The sequence below is a fragment of the Geotrypetes seraphini genome, chromosome 9 (genome assembly GCF_902459505.1).
Source record: "Geotrypetes seraphini chromosome 9, aGeoSer1.1, whole genome shotgun sequence".
Classification (NCBI taxonomy): Eukaryota; Metazoa; Chordata; class Amphibia; order Gymnophiona; family Dermophiidae; genus Geotrypetes; species Geotrypetes seraphini.
Genome location: NC_047092.1, coordinates 22,716,246 through 22,733,910, shown reverse-complemented (window position 1 = coordinate 22,733,910; position 17,665 = coordinate 22,716,246). Strand labels below are relative to the sequence as shown.

The following is a 17,665-nucleotide window of genomic DNA, read 5'->3' as shown; positions in this document are numbered from 1 at the left end:
CTCTACTCAAACTGCAGCAACCCGCGGCAGGAGACATGCCCAATCTCTCCTGCCGTGGGTTGTGGCAGTTTGTGTAGAGGAGTGATCGCATCGCAGCAGGGGAGATGGCCAATCTCTCCTGCCGCGATACATCACTCCCCCGACAACATCGGGGCATGAGGAAGCCCAAGCCCTCTTGTCCCGCGATCCCCAACCCCCCTCCCCGATGACATCGCGGCAAGAGGGAGTCCAAGCCCTCTTGCTCCGCGGCACCCCCAACCTCCCTGACTACGACTGGGGCAAGAGGTAGCCCAAGCCCTCTTGCCCCGCGATCCCCAGCCTCCCCACAGCCGAGTCCAATGGAGCCAGGAGGGAGCCCAAGCCCTCCTGGCCACGCGACCCACACTCCCTACAAGATCGGGCAGGTGGAAGCCCAACCCCTCTTGCCCAGGCAGACCCCCTACCCCCCACCCCCACTAAAGTATGGGCAGGAAGGATCCCAGGCCTTCCTGCCCTAGACTCAACCCCCCCACGACCGTTCCCCCGAGCCCCTGATCGGCCTCCCCGCTGACCCGCAACCCCCCCTCCCACCGACCGCACCACCCCCAATCCCACTCCCCATACCTTGAAAGCGTTGGCTGGACGGACGGGTGCCAAGCCCGCCCTTCCAGCAGGCCAGCCAGCTCAGGAATGGGGCTGGATTGGCCCAGGCAGCTCATATCCCGCCCACAAGTGGGGCCTGAGGCGCCTGGGCCAACCAGAATAGGCCCAGGAGTTTTAGGCCCCTCCTGTGGGCGGGTGTTTAAATGAATAAAGTTGTTTGAATCTGAAAAGGAAGCTTTTATTATATTAGAAATTTGTGGTCAAACTCATTGTCACCAAACATCACATCTAGAATTTTTATGGATGAAATAATTGTTAGAGGTGTTCCTACAAGAGAATGGGAGCTAATAGAGTATGGTGCACCCTATGTCTAATTATTCCTTAGGGGACTCCTGATGGGAGAGTAAATGGGCTTGATATGGTACTCTGCCAGTGCACTGTTTTGGTTCTGTTTGACAGATAAACGATGTAGGTAAGATTCAGTTCATGGTGCTCATGAGCAGGTTCAATCCAAGACAGAATATTTAAATATTAATAAACAATTTGGTTAACTCACATCAATAAGCATATATGCACCTAACTTCAACATAAAAATCTGAAGGATCTCAGTATTCGGGTTTTGCAGCATAGCTTAGCTGCCTTCATATTCTTGAAGCAACTCCCATTTTCTCAGCAACCCTTTTCTAGTCACTGGAACCAATGTAAATGCTCAGTGATAAGGGTCTCTATCAATAGATTTAGTAGAAGGCTTGCTTATTTGAATCAATTTACTTTAATCAGTGGTTCAGAGGGCAGAGAATCAACCTCCCTAGCTAGAACCTCATAATGACACCAATGATACTTACAGGTTGCCCTTGGGAAGAACATGAAGGGTGTTGATACTGGTGGGTCTTGAACTGGGGACCTGACTAGCTAGGATGCTGGTCCCCAGGTTGGACACTGTCAATAATTTAAAGATATAAGATTCTTCTCATGTGCTGGGACCTTCATGTTCCCCTCTGGCTGAACAGAAGACTCTCTCATATCTGAATATTCTGGCCTATCCTTCAAAAAAATTGATATATCATCATCAGGTGATTCTGTTTTGTTTTGTTTGTTTGTAGGTTTTCCTCTGATTGTGTTAAAACTAAGCAGACTGATCAGAGAGATTCAGGTTGTTGTTTTTTTAAAATCAAAGCCTTTATCCATCATAAGCATTATTCTCACTTGTACAGTAGAAGAGTATTCACAATCTCAAAAAATCATTACTGACTCATGCACCCATACATGTAAGGACCCTTTTACTGAACCACAGATTTCTGGCCAGAATGCCTGAAGAAAGAGTCCACAATGTGAGCGCCACTCCTCAGTGCTACAGCCTTGATATACAGTCCTGCATCTCCACTGTTGAAGCTAGGCCTTCTCTTTCTTTGCTTGGTGTGGAATTCCTGTACCTATATCTCTTTGCTGTCAGTCCTTCCTTATTCTTTACCTGTACACCATACCCATATTATATATCAACAAGCAGACACAGTTGCAAAAGTGTTATGAGAGAAATATTTTGTGTATTATGGATTTCCCAACAGAATCCACTCTGACCAAGGTAGAGATTTTGAAAAGCAATTAGCCAGAGAAATGTGCAAAGTTTGTGGCATCCAAAAGTCACAAACCACACTGCACCACCCACAGGGAGATCCACAATGACAAAGATTTAATAGAACTTTGTTAAACATGTTGGGTACTTTGGACCCGAATCAGAAACAAAAGTGGAGTCAACATGTAAGCAACTGTAACTGTACAAAGAATGATGCCACGGGGTATTCCCCTTATTATCTTATGTTTGGCCTAGAAGCTAGACTACCTGTGGATGTATGTTTTGGAGTCACACCAGATGACCCTCCCCCCCCTTCAGGAAACCATCTTAAATACATCTAGAATCTCAAATACCAACTCAATGCTGCTTATCAAGCAGCTCAGGAAACAACTGACAAACAAAGTACAGGCAATAAAATCTGCTATGATGCCCAAGTCAAAAGCCAAGAGCTACAAGCTGGGAATTGTGACCAATCAGGCTCTGGGCCTGCTTTAGCCCCTTTAAGAATCAGACGAGCAGTGCTGGGGTTAGCAAAGCTCTCTAGACACCCAGATTACATTCACTTACTGATGTGTCTGCTTATTCTGAGGCTCAGTGGTTATGGGCGCTGCTTCCATCATCTACAGGTCATGAGTTCAAACCCACAGCAAGCTAAAATAGGGTCAAGTGCCAGAGCACATATTTCTCATTTTCTGGATTTTCAGAAGGTGTTTGACAAGGTCCACATGAACGACTACTTCAGAAAATAGCGAGCCATGCAATCGAGGTTGAAATACTCACGTGGATTAAAAACTGGCTAAAGTTAAAAAAAACAACAACTGGCTGGAGCATAGGAAACAGAGAGTGGGGGTAAATGGACAATACTCGGACTGGAGGAGCATCACCAGTGGGGTGCCGCAGGGCTCGGTGCTTGGACCCATGCTCTTCAACATCTTCATAAACTATCTGGACATTGGTACAACGAGTGAAGTGATCAAATCTGCGGACAATACAAAGTTATTCAGAGTAGTGAAGACACAGGGGAATTGTGAAGATCTGCAACGTGACATAATCAAGCTTGAGAAATGGGCATCGACATGGCAAATGAGGTTCAACGTGGATAAGTGTAAAGTGATGTATGTCAGTAACAAAAATCTCATGCACGAATACAGGATGTCCGGGGCAGTACTTGGAGAGACCTCACAGTTAAGAGACTTGGGAGTTCTGATTGACAAGTCGATGAAGCCGTCTGCATAATGTGCTGCAGCGGCAAAAAGGGCAAACAGAATGCTAGCAATGATTAAGAAGGGGATCAGGAAGAGATCGGAGAGGGTTATCATGCCGCTGCACCGGGCCATGGTGCGCCCTCACCTGGAGTACTGCGTCCAGAACTGGTTGCTGTACACGAAGAAGGACGCGGTACTACTCAAAAGGGTCCAGAGAAGAGTGACTAAAATGGTTGAAAGGTGCGGGACCAGGCAGGCAGCCTTATTTGCCGCTCTGTCGCAACAGAAGGGAAGAGGAGGCAACCGCATCAGCCGATCAGTCAGGCAGCCTTGCACGCTGCTCTGCTGCTGGAGAAAGTAAGTCCTGCTTCCCACACACTCCCTGCGGGCTGGGCACGAGCAGCAGCCATACGAACTGGCAGCTGCTGGGAGTCAGCATGGTGGCGCGACCCTGACGAGAGCGAGTGGCTACGTTAACAGCAACAGTGGTGGCTGGTTCTGGCCTACCACTCATCTCCCTTCCTTCCCCCAAGGCAGTGCTGGGCAGCACATCCGGGCCTTAGCTGCCTCCACTGCTGCTTCTCTGACTCCCTTCGCGTTCGGGCAGGACATGGAGGAACGGGCCCGTTAAGCTGCACCAGAGGAACTATAAGGTACGGGGGAGAGGTCGGAGGGGATATGGGGGGGGGGGCACTGCCTGCCTGCCTTGGAGGGTGGGTTGTCCTGCCTGCCTGCCTCGGGGTGACGGGCGGGGGTGAGGAGTACAGGAGTAGAGGAGGAAGCAAATGAATCTTAACATGGGGAGGGAAAGAGACAGAGCAAATAAATGCTGAAGGAGGAGGGAGCATAGGGACAAGGATATGGAATAATGCTGGAAAGGGGAGAAATAAAGATACAGAGATGTGATACTTAATGGAAGGGGAGGAAATGGTATACATGGATAGTGAAGAAGAGAAGAAAGATTATACACTTTGGGGAGCTCTGCCTGCTTGCTTGCCTCGGGGTGGGGGGCCCTGCCTGCCACTAGGCCTGCCCTGTGCCCTGTCCTTGCCTACCACTAGACCACCAGAAGGGGGACAGGGTACAGAGCCTAGCAGGGAGAATTTTGGTTCAGAATGTTTTTTTTCTTGTTTTCCTCCTCTAAATCTAGGGTGCGTCTTATGGTCAGGTGCGTCTTGTGGAGTGAAAAATACAGTAAGTCCCAGGTCAGTTTCAAACAGGTGTGGACTGTTTTGGTGAAAGTTTTTTTCTTTTTTCCCTCACTGAAGTTAATGGGTTTTGAAGCAAAGAACCATTGGTGGAGTGTTTGATTACACTCAGTGGGGGATGGGCACATCAGTGTGCTGAAGTTAGCACTGTTTGGGTTTGCAAAGTTTTGAACTTTCTTTCTTTTGCTATATTTTATTTTGGCTCAGTGAGGAGCTGAGGATTATTGTTGGGAGGAGTTTGCTAATACCCTGGGAAGGGATTTTTGAAAGGTGTAAAAAGCCATTTGAAAGAAGACTCAGTAATCTCCCCGGTACAACTTTTAAAGTTGGAGGCTCCAGCCGTTTGAGACCTGGGCCAGCTGAATAAGATTTTGGGAGACAAGGCCAATGAACTGTGTTTGTGAAGCTTATGGTCCACTGAGGGTTGGCAGCAAGGACATTTTTTGCCTGTTACTTATCTTCTAATGAACTGTGTTTGTCTATTGCATTTTATTTTTGCCTTTGAGGAAAGTGACACTGATTCTTTTCTTTTCCTAACCGTAATGATACTTATGCCTAGGAATAAAGATACAACATTAGTTGAACTTTAAGACTGTTGAATTTGAGAGTCTTCATTTTAACTGGGTTTGGCACCTGCATCCTGGCAAGTTGCCTGTAGGACTTTCCCCCTATTGGGAAGCGTGCTGAACTATTGTTTGTCACCAGTCAGGGTCTGCACCAAGCAGCCTGTGACCACCTGCAGTGACAGGATAGAGTACAGATCATAGCTCTAGGCATTTCAGGCACACAAAAGCTATCAAACCACTGGTGCAAAGAGCCCTATGTGGTAGTGACTCAGTTGCCAAACCTGCCAGTGTGCAAGTGGAAAAGCTACTGAGAAAACTATACTCAGAAATCACATAGGTCAATCAGTCCAATTGCCACACATTGACAATTCTGCAACATCCAGGCCAATGGCAAAATACACACAAAAGTTAATATATCAAACTTGCTTACAGAATAAACCAGAAAGCTGTGACTCAGATCACTTTGCAGAATTATCAGAGTCTGAGAATTCCACATTTCAGTTGGAATGCTGTATGGAATGCGCTCCCGGAGGAAGTGATCCGGCAGAGTACAGTACAGGGATTCAAACAGGGATTGGACAGATTCCTGAGGGAAAAGGGGATCGTGGGGTACTGAGGGTACTGAGGGAGGTGCTGGGGTGTTGCATAAGTATAGACAGCTCACCAGGTCGTGCAGGTGCAAGGCCGGAGGGTTAGGACATTGATGGGAAGATAGGACTTCGATGAGAAACCTAGGGGGCAAGGGGGCCCCTTCTGGTGATTAAGGCAGGTCATGACCTGTTGGGCCGCCGCGGGGGCGGACTGCTGGGCGGGATGGACCTCTGGTCTGACCCGGCAGAGGCACTGCTTATGTTCTTATGTTCTTATGACCCACCGTCAGACCTCCACTATATATATGTTCAAATCACAATAGTTCTTCAGAATGCCACACAATAAAGTAGTGTGGTAGCCGTCCTCACTGGAACATTTTTTTTGTGAATATTGAACTAATGTGCAACTTCTTGTTATGTCTTGTAATAAGTTATAAAAATTTATAAAGTGTCAGTGCATTATTTATAAAGCATAATGGTCTCTATAGTTCTATTTAGTGCATAGTAAATAACTTAGCTTTAAACCGGGTCTGCCTCATTTCCCACTGACGCGTTTCAAAATTTTCTTCAGGGAGAGCAGATTTTTAGCAAACGCTCACGTCTCTATGTTGATTGCTGGAGCAGTAGCAGTAAGACCCAACAGCATCACAAGGCCTAGATCCGATTGAGTTAGTGAGACACTTCACAAATGGGTCACTAACTAAGATAGTACCTGAAAGAAATGCTAGCAGTGCAGAGGATCTTAGTGATCCCTCTCTCACACAACATACACAAGACACACCTCATGTACCTCCTACACACAGACCAGTAGCAATGCCAAATTTATCAGAATCAACCAGTGAATCTGAACCTCTACTTGGGTTTAGTGGTTCCACAGTTAATAACAGTCCTTGCAAGGGAATATTGGCAGACATCAATATTCTTGTACTTTTAATGGGTGTAACTGAGGAAAATGCAGCTGATGGTGAAAGTATGCCTGCTGGTCAGCATGCTGATGATACTGTAGTGGTACACAGCTCAGACAGGACCCATAAGCCTGTCACATAACTTGTTAACGATGAATTGGGTACCCCTTCTAATCAGTCTATACAAATTTCTACAGGGCTTCCTAACCTTGATTTGGTTGGTTTTCAGGATATCCACAACAAATATGCATGAAATCAATTAGTATACATGGAAACTGATTATATGTGGATTCATTATATATAGATTCATTGTGGAGATTTGGAAAATTCATTTAGCTCTGGGATCCCCAGAACAGGTTTGGGAAGTCCTGTTTTAGTAGATCCAGCCTATCCAGAAAAGCCATACAGAGGTGGGACCAACCGGTAGGACAAAAAAAAATCACAGCAGTCTATGCAAATGTATCCATATTGCCAGAAACCATACATTGGTTATCATCAATATGGATTGATGCCTTTATCCAACAAGTTAATGCTTCTAACACAGGGCTGTCCAATTCCGGTCCTTGAGATCTACAGGCAGGCCAGGTTTTCAGGATATTCACAATGAACATGCATGAGAGAAATTTGCATATTAAGAAGGCAGTACAGGCAAATCTCTTTTATGCATATTCATTGTGGATATCCTGAAAACCTGGCCTGCCTGTAGATCTCGAGGACCGGAATTAGGCAGCCCTGTTCTAACAGATGAGGTTCTCAGCCCAGTCCTTAAGACACACCAAACCAGTCTGATTTTCAAGATATCCATAATGAATATGCATGAAATAAAGTTATGTGCATTAACTTTAGTATATGCAAATCTATGTCCTGAAAACCTGACTGGGTGTGTTCTGAGGGCTGGGTTGAGGCTCCACCATGAACCCTGATGAGACATGGGTAACAAATGAATCTTCTTTTTCTTGTCAAATTCTGCAAAACAAGGCCATGAATTACTCATGTGGATTCAAGATGGGGCAAAGTCTTATCACCCGGGTTTGGAGTCTAAGTACATTTTGAAAATTAATTCTTTTGAAATTTTGCTATTATCTTCTACTTATCATTTGTAAATCATTCCCTGTTTATTTAATTGCTGTAAACTGAGTCGAGCTTTCTCAGAATGACGACTCGGTATACAAAGTTAATCTTTAGTTTAGTTTGGTTTTAGTTTAATCATAAAGTGAGTTTTCTTTCTTAGGAACTTTAACTGCTGCTCATCTTGCCACACTCTTTGCCTGTTTATGTACTTAGGAACTCTCCCACTCTATCAGAGACAGGAAATCAAGCTCTGACATACATACTACTAAAAACTAGTTCTGTTCTGATTGTTGCGAATGAGCAGGTCTTCCTGTATATGAGTAGACAGAACTGACGTTTCAGCCTTCTACAACTGTGCTGTGCTTTAGCCTTCTTCAGCATATCATGAAAAAATAACCACAGCAGGAAGTCTGAAACGTCTGTTTCACTTAAACAGATGCTGCCGCTGAAAATGCCTGGTTAGTGCCTGTTGAACCTGGTTATTTTGTGGTTATTCTGGGGGCTGAGTTGGCACTTAACTGGTTAAGAGCCAATATTCAGCCCTTAACTGAATAAAATAATGTCCTCGCCCCGACACCAACTACCACCAGATCTGCCCACAGACATAAACTATCCTTCCCCTCTCTACACGGCATCCTGCACGCAGGTAAACTGGGTAGATCCCTCCTCTCCAAAATCACCGGCCTCTGGAACGACCTCACTGTCCCGTTGCGGAACCTGGACTCCCTCCAACTATTCCGAAAACAACTGAAAACCTGGCTTTTCTCTAGCATATAATAATCTCTTCTCCTGATTACATCCCCTCTTTTTATGCTTTGTAAACTCTTTCTCTTCTCTCTTCCCATATTTTTTTAACTCTGTAAACCATGTCGAGCTCCACTTCCGTGGAGATGATGCGGTATATAAACCTAAGGCTTAGTTTAGTTTAGTTTAGTATAAACAGGACTGTATGCAGTTCATTTTTGTTGGTTAAATGCTGCATATCACACTTATCCAGCTATGTTTTAGCTAGCCACATATGCCTGGATATTCAGTGCTGGTGCCCGGCCATGGCCCGGCAATGAATATCTGGGAGGTCAGCAAAACAATGACTGCCACTGGGTGAATATTGACACTTTCCTTCTATAACTTCAACCTCTGTTAGAAGCACCAAGGAATGTTTCACCCTTCATTCTTAAAGGCTTCTCAGGTAATGCCAGGACTTGCTCCTGGCTCAGTTCTCTTACCTGGTCTTGCCACGGCTGCTTCTCCTAAGCGTATGGGATTCGGCCTCTCTCTCCTCCTGCACTCGCTGCAGAGAAGGGGAGCGGCTGTGAGTGCTGCGGGAGCTGCCCGTGCTCGCCAGGCTGCTGTCCCCCACTCCCGCCCCCACAGCCCCCTCTGGCGACTGTGACAGCAGCAGTGGGGGCAGGCTGCGAAGCGAGGGCACTGGGGAGTAAGGAGGGTGTCCCTCAGCATTCAAGTTATTGTCGCTAGCAGAACGCTGCAGTGTGCGGGGGGAAGAGAGGCTGCTGGAACTTGTGATTCGCCTCCTTTTCGTGTAACTTGGAGTTTCTCTAAAAGGCACTGAAATAAAAGTCAGAAAAAGAAGCTCAATTAGCAGCATGAATGCAAGTTATACATATCATATAATCCCCCCAAATAAATAGATTTTAAATGTCATTATGGATTCTCTATCTATAGAATTCCTTTTGTGAGGGTAACATTTCAATATTTATTTACTTAGGGGCCCTCTTATTAAACTGTGCTAAGAAATGAATAGTGCATCCTTATGCCGGACTTTTCTATGTTCTAAGTCCTTTTATTGCACTAGTCAAAAAAGGCTTTTTCCTATTTATTGAATATATGCCCATGTGCTAATGTCAGCATTAACTCACAGCCAGTAAAATAAAATTAACATAGGAGCACTTACGGGGAAATTCTACCAGACCCTAAGTTAATGAAGAAATGCTGTTTAAAACGACAAAAAAACAGGAAAGTTAAAGTGCTTACTGGTGCCTAAATAAAAGGCACTGGAATTGTGCCAACATAGGTGCTGTAGGCCACTAAATGCCACTGTGGGCATGGTCAACACCAGAAGAGGCATTAAGTGGCCTAAAGCGCCTACGTAGATATGATTCATGCAAAGATAGGTGCCGAAAATGTACGCCTGAAGGAAGACACTATATATCACGAGACAGCTTAGATTAGTAAAAAAAACTTATTTCTTTGAACATCATTTTGCTATTTTAGTTCAAATGTTAGTGTTACCCCAACTTGATTACTGTAATTCTCTATATACTGGACTACTGCAACATCATCTACTTGAGCTCCTCAAAGAAAACCATTAGGAGACTAAGGATGATCCAGAACACCGCTGTCCGCCTCATATTTGACCTGAAAAAATGGGACCATATCACCCCTTTCTACCACAAACTCCACTGGCTCCCTCTAAAATCCAGAATCATATTCAAATTCGCCTGTTTTTGCTACAAAACAATATTTGGTTTATCCCCAAGCTACATCACCCCTCACTCCACCCTTAACCACAACTATAAGAACTCCCGTAAAATTCAACTCTTCGCCTTCCCCTCCCTAAAATTATGACACTCAAAAAAATTCCTCGACAAAACCTACGCCTTCCAAGCCGCCAAATTAAACCCTTGGCTAGCCCAAATGGTCCTCAAGGCCTACAACTACCTCGACTTTAGAAAATTACTCAAAACTCACCTATTCCGAGACCAAGACCCTTAATGCCCCTTTTCTATTCTCCTCCTCCCCCCCTTCTGATCTACTCCCCTCCCCCGTCTCCCTCCTCTCCCCCCTACTTCTCTTCTTGCTGTTCGCAACTCTACGATCAATTTGATATGTAACCACTTGTAACTACTCTCTCCTGCTGTTTGCAACTCTATGATCAATTTGATATGTAACCACTTGTAATCTCTGTCTAACTAATGTGAACCGCCTAGAACTCTTCGGAGTATGGCGGTATACAAAAATAAAGTTATTATTATTATTATTATTATATTTGAATTTAACTTCAAAATTAACAAGAAAATTGCAGTTAATTCAAAACACCACCATTAGGTTAATACTCGTATATGGCTTAAAAGAGATATGTCCACGGCACAAAAATTGGTACTACAATATATTATACTCTTAACCAGGACCAACAACGGCGTGAAAAATGCACCACCAGCTAGATCCTTAAATAAGGAACTAATTTAAAGAAGAAGCAAGGCAATAATCAGTACGAGCCTAATTCATCCCTCGCAATAACCAACAGCCCCAGGCAGGTGTTCATGAAGTGACAAGCACTTAGACAAAAGTCTAAATGAATCCTGCCCCGTACATCATCATACCTTCATATCTATTAATAAAAAAGCTGGCAAGGATAAAGTGCAGAGACATGTACCGGAGTGGTGACAGGGGGAGAAAATATAAATGTAACAGGAAGTAGAAGAAAAAGCCCTTCCGGAAGAACACTCAAACAAAAGTGACAAAAATGAAAAAACTAGGCAAAATATAAAAAATCAAAAACTAGAAACAAAAAATAAATAATGACCGAAAAAAATCAATCAAAAAAACCCACACACTCAGTAAACGTCCATTAAAGAGTAAACGTCCATTAAAGAATCATAGTCCATAAAAGAGTCCATATCAACATCCGTGTCCCAAAGGTGATAAGAAGTAAACAAAATCTTTATCTAAGTGTCCAAAATCAATGCAAAATATATCAAACAGTAAACGTGAATGGAAAAGATAAAACTCCGTGAATGAGAAACTTAACGCTCTAAAAATCAAAAAGACATCCAGCCGGAGCCGCCCCACAAATCAGACTACTTAGCTCTGGCAGCTGAAGTTATCATTTCAAGTGCGGATACTTGTCCGCGCTGTATCTCCACTCGACAGGTCCTGTTTCAATTTCCTCATCAGGAGGGAGAACAAAGTGACAGATATTGTTGTATTAAATTTGTCAATCCTGGGAGCGAGAACCCAATGAAAGGTCCGCACCTCCACTCACACAGCGGCACAATCACGCTGATACTGATATGACAGTGTTACTGCACTTTAGAACAATCTTCACTGGTTATCGGTTGAGAAATGCATCAAGTTCAAGTCTTTTTTCTCAATTGCGTTATTCTTCTACTAGACTAAATAATACTTTTTTACTGCATTATCCACAAATTAGAGGTGTATAATATAAACATCCGTTTACCGCCTCTTTCGTTTATTCAGAAATTGTATGTTAGGGTTAGTATCTATAAACTACCAAGATTTACATCTTTTCCTAAAAAATAAATAAGTCATAAGCACCTTATCTTGTTGCATAATCCCTTGTTCAGGCACACTTTTGGAGTGTGTGGCGCAGGGATTAGAAGAGAGAAAGAAAGTGCTCATTGCAGGTACGGGGATAAGGCCATCCACCGTCCCGTGGAGCGGTGAATGGCCTTGTCTCCGCAGTTAAGGGAGGGAACGCGTGCGGTCACTGATCATGCACGGGCCCCTCCCTCCTTCCTACCTACCAACCGTATCTATCTCCCTCCCTCCTCCTTACATTTGTGGCGCGTTACAGTGTAATTTGTGCAAGCCGCCAGAGCCTGTCTGAAGTTGCGTGCGTCTGCGGGTGGAAGCTTCTCCTCTGACACAACCGGAAGTTTCTTTTCTCCAACCAAATCAAAGGCGCCCAAAATCTTGCCTGTGGTCTGTGTTGGGTCTTTCGTTAGTCGAGGGCCGGGCCCAGCCACAATACATTCAGGTGCTGAACGGCATGCGATTCTGTAAATGGATGTCCAAATCACAGCCACTCCCACACCTATATTTTAGGCACAGCTTTTTCCAATGGGCATCCACAAAATTGTGGACGTCTATTTGTAGAATCGCATCCAGCGTTTAGATGTCTAAGTTTCAATTAATGCTTGTTAAAGTATTTAATTGGACTTATTATCCACTTTATTTGGACACCTAAGTTGATGAACATCCACATTGTGGATGCCTAAAGTTAGACATCCTTTACAGAATTTGGTCCTATATGATGAGCTGAGCATAATCCAAGAAGGACCATGCGACGATCGTTTAGAGATCGGAGAACATGAGCTGGAGCAAACCTGGATGCATGGCTCCACCCCATTCTGCCTCAGCCCTACCTTGATCTGCCTCCAACCTGCCCCTTTCTGGCTCTAACCCCACCCCATTCAGTCCCACCCCCAAAAAGCCTTGTCTCTTTTTTTCCCAACCTCCAGGCCGTGTCTGGAGGGCCTCCAGCATGCGCGGATGCATGATGTCATCTGCGCATGCTTGTTGAAGGCCCTCCAGACACGGCCAGAGCTCGGTGCTTTCCACAACCCATACAAACTGCTGGACATGTCTTTTTTTTCCCAGACGTCAGGTAACTCTACACCAACCTTCCTCAATAGAAATTACAATCCAGCATACATGGATAATGCAGAAGAGCTGCATGATATTTGCAGCACTGACGGACTGAAACAACTATGGACTAAGACTCTACTAGGCAGCTTCAAAGAGCATGAGGATAAATTTGAAAGAGAAAGCAGGAAGATAAGGAGTTGTGAGACATCTTAGGAAAGAAGAAAATGTAAAGAGGAATGAGGTGTGAAAGAGCATAAGACAGGAAGAAAGGTATGCAGAGACAACAAATGGGGCAATGGAATGCAGAGTACAGAAAAGAATAAAGGGAAAGATGAGAGTTGAGACATACTGGGGGTTACATTTAATCTGCAGTGGTCAGTATAGTGCAGAGTACAGAAAATGACAAAGGGAAAGATGAGGGCTAAGACATTTTAGGGGTAATATTTAACCTGTGATGGTCAGCATTTTATAAAATTCTGGCTGACACAGGTTTTTTTACTTGATCTATAGTACCAGCTTTGAATATTGGACCTAATAATGTTAAAGGAACATTAAATCCTAATACCAAAGTGGTTATTTTACAAGTATCGCCACTTGTGAACTATAGCATTTAAATGTCTAGAGAAGCTCGGATGTTTAAATGCCATTTCAACATGTGGGGAAGCTCAATATGTGTGGATGGCCCTGGTGTTGAATATCTGGGATTGCCACAGACCATGGAAGGTAGCTGGGCTGCCTCCTGCAGTCTCAATATTGGGCACAGTATTCATTCCCTGGGATTCAAGTTACTACAAAGGTGTTTCTTCTTTTTAACTCCCTTGGCTAAGCTTGCCTTTCCTGGGATTCAAGCTGCTTCAAATTCTTCTGCCCAGCAAGTTGGAGTCCTTCACTTTAAACCCCAAAAAGGAATATTTAACAAAAAAAATGGTCCGATATTGAGACTGCAGAAGCAGCCCAGCTACTTCCCGTGGTCCACAGTGATCCCATGGCCATTCCGGTTACCGACATTGAATATCTGGATCAATATCTGGTGAGACCCCATCTGGAATACTGTGTACAATTCTGGAGGCCGCATTATCAAAAAGATGTGCGGAGAGTTGAGTCGGTTCAGCGAATGGCCACCAGGATGGTCTCAGGTCTCAAGGATCTCCCGTATGAGGAACGACTTGGTAAGTTGCAGCTGTACTCACTCGAGGAACGCAGAGAGAGGGAGACATGATTGAGACGTTCAAATATGTCACAGGCCGTATCGAGGTGGAAGAGGATCTCTTTTTCCTTAAAGGACCCACGGCAACAAGAGGGCATCCGTTAAAATCAGGGGTGGGAAATTTCATGGCGACACCAGAAAATATTTCTTCACCAAAAGGGTGGTTGATCGCTAGAATAATCTTCCACAACAGGTAATTGAGGCCAGCAGCGTGCCAGATTTTAAGAAAAGATGGGATTGGCATGTGGGATCTCTTCATGGAGGTAGTTAGGGGTGGGCCATTAGTGTGGGCAGACTAGATTGGCTGTGGCCCTTTTCTGCCGTCATGTTCTATGTTTCTAAGGTTCACCACCATGAACTTAGCTGACCAAGCTGATATTTAGCAGTTGGCCAGCTAAGACCTAGCAGCCCAGGCTAGATCTGCTTTGTAGGCAGGTCTATCTAGGGATACCATATTTGTGAAGTAAAATAAGAGGAAACATGACCCTGCCCTCACCCCACCCCGACCTTTCACCCATTTCCTTAGTTCCCTTCCCATCTTCTGTACCCTTTTAGTGCTTCTCTCTCTCTCTCTCTCCTTCCAACCCCCCTCCTCCCCCCCAACAGCAGGATCCAATGACATCACCGCATTGCATCAGCGCATGCGCAGATGCTGTCCCAATGTTGCTGCTAGCTGGTTGTTTTTCAAAACCCGGATAAAATGCCGGGTTTTGAAAAGCCATCTGGACCCTCAGACATCTGGTAACCCTAACCCTAGGTCTACCTAGCTGCTAGCCTTATCAGGCCAGACACTGAATATTGGCAGTAACTGGCTATGGTGCATGACATAGCCGGTTTCCAGCCAATCCAAGGAATGGGATATCCAGCGGGAGATAGCTAACTATCTTGTGCTAAATATCAGTGACTATCCAGCTATATGCTATTTGGCCAGTAAGAAGCCATTCCTTACTGGCCAAATAACACTGAATGTTGGCCAGAAAGAATTTGCCAACAAAATTCCCACCTTAACATAAGAACATAAGCAATGCCTCCGCTGGGTTAGACCTGAGGTCCATCTTGCCCAGCAGTCTGCTCACGCGGCGGCCCAACAGGTCCAGGACCTGTGCAGCAAACCTCTATCTATACCCCTCTATCCCCTTTTCCAGCATGAAATTGTCCAATCCTTTCTTAAACCCCAGTACCGTACTCTGCCCTATTATGCCCTCTGGAAGCACATTCCAGGTGTCCACCACACGTTGGGTAAAGAAGAACTTCCTAGCATTCGTTTTGAATCTGTCCCCTTTCAACTTTTCCGAGTGCTCTCTTGTTCTTTTATTTTTTGAAAGTTTGAAGAATCTGTCGCTCTCCACTCTCTCTATGCCCTTCATGATCTTGTAAATCTCTATCATATCCTTACTTGTAAGTCTCTAACATATTCTTACTGGCTGATTTCCTAATTTTCTCTCTCTCTTCATATCTTGAGACTTCTCTGGTTCAGAGCTAATAGCTATTTCTCTGGCTCTAGATCTGGGAGAGGGTTCCTGAGTACCACTGCCCTTCTCCTCCCTCCACTGACTGCCTGTTTAAGGACCATTCAGCACCAGCTCCACTGGTTATCAGGCCAGCTGATGAACTCTCCAGCCCATCTGAAAGGAGGCAGGCAGAAAACTATGGGGCTCATAATCAAAACAAAAATACGTCTAAAAATCTGCTCAAGTCAGCACTTGAACTACCTAAAAGACAGGTCGTCCAAGTGCCAAAACTTTTTAGGCCTCTGAATCCCTCTGTGCGCCGAGAGCTGAAAGGGGCGTGTTTGAAGGAGTAGTGAGGGTGGGAGGTGAGCGGGATGTGGGCTGACCTATACTTGGTCGTACTGCAGGGATAATCAAAAGTTTTATGGAGAGTACCTATACGTTGTGGCTTAAACGATGTAAAACCAGGTCTAAGGGCTGGATTCTGTATAGGACACCCAGTCTCAGAAGCCACCTAAGTGGCTTTTGAGATTTGCACACGGGTGTCCTATATAGAATTGCCTAACACCATGATTCTCTAACCAGTGTCTATGTCATAAGCACTGGTTAGAGAATCAGGTTGCCGCTGAGCTGATCGTGGCAAGGGAATCTCCCTGCTGTGATCAGTATAGCGGCCGCAGTAGGGAACCTGTCACCTCCACAAAGACTACCAGCAGGAGGGATGCCCAGTCCTTCCTGATGCACCCCCCAACACATCCTCAGGCAGGAGGGATGCCTAGTTCCTCCTGCTGGAACCCCTGAAGCTGCCCCCCCCCCTCGAATGTCCACAGCAGAAAGAATGATCAATTCCTCCTGCTGCCACCTTACTGAGACATCCACCAGCAGGAGGGATGCCCAGTCCCTCCTGACGGTACCCCCCACCAAAGGGCATGCTCCCAGACACCCCCCCTCAAGCCCACCTAGACCCCACAATACCTTTTTTAAGTTGTCTGGCCAGAAGGATGTTTACTCCCTCCATCTGGCAGACCCGCCTCCACAGAATGCCAGGCCTTCCCCTTCCTGGTGCATCCTGGGACACCGGGGAGAGACCTAAGGCCCTGATTGGCCCAGGTGCCTAAGACCCCTCTCATTGGAGGGGCCTTAGGTGCCTGGGCCAACTGGAATCTTAGGCCTCCCTCCCAGTGCATCCTGGGATGCACCGGGAGAGGCCTAAGGCCCTGATTGGCCCAGGCGCCTAAGACCCCTCTCATAGGAGGGCCTTAGGCGCCTGGGCCAACCGGAATCTTAGGCCTCCCTCCCTAGTCACATTTAGCATGGCTGTATTTAGCACTTTCTATTGAAGAGGCGATAATTGAAATGGAGTTACTGCACAAATGGAAAGCATGCAAAAATTATGCAGCTCACACCCATGACTCATTTAGTTTCTGCCCCCTAACACAATATGTTATAAATGCATACAACAAATCTTCATGCCACTTTGGTAGCTATTAATGCTCTTCACGGGCAGTGTGTCTGGGAGGGAATGCATGGATGGGAGAACATCTCAGGGGAGGAGACATAGGCATCCTGGGACTGTCGGCCAAGTCTCTTCCCTGAAGAAGCCCTTTCTGGAAACGTCAATCGCTCCTCCTAAACTTACTTGCTCCACTTCATCACTTCATCATGCTTCTATTCCTTTCTCTCCTCTCTTCTACCTTCCAAAGTATTTAGATCAATGCTGTCTTGTTAAAATGTTTATTTTATTTTTATTTTTCCTCTAACTCTACTTTTCACTTCTCTATTACCCTCCAGGTACTTTAGTTAGATTGTGAGCCTTCGGGACAGTAAGGGAATTTTTCAAGTACCTTTCTTATTTCTAATCTTAATGTATATTTTCTGTAAACTGCTTAGAACCTAACGGATGTAGCGGTATATAAGAAATAAATTACATTACATTACATTACATTCTGTATTAGCGA

General features: G+C 45.2%; 1 protein-coding gene across 4 annotated transcripts in view; it reads right to left on the bottom strand.

The window, feature by feature from the left end:
* The window catches only part of SHANK3 (SH3 and multiple ankyrin repeat domains 3), a 924,054-nt gene that overhangs the window by 412,492 nt on the left and 493,897 nt on the right, over positions 1–17,665 (bottom strand). For all 4 annotated transcript variants that reach the window (XM_033958997.1, XM_033958999.1, XM_033958998.1 and 1 more), the window contains one exon: positions 8,927–9,266. In XM_033958997.1, the coding sequence (XP_033814888.1) occupies positions 8,927–9,266 (340 nt within the window). The remainder of the gene's footprint in view (positions 1–8,926; positions 9,267–17,665) is intronic.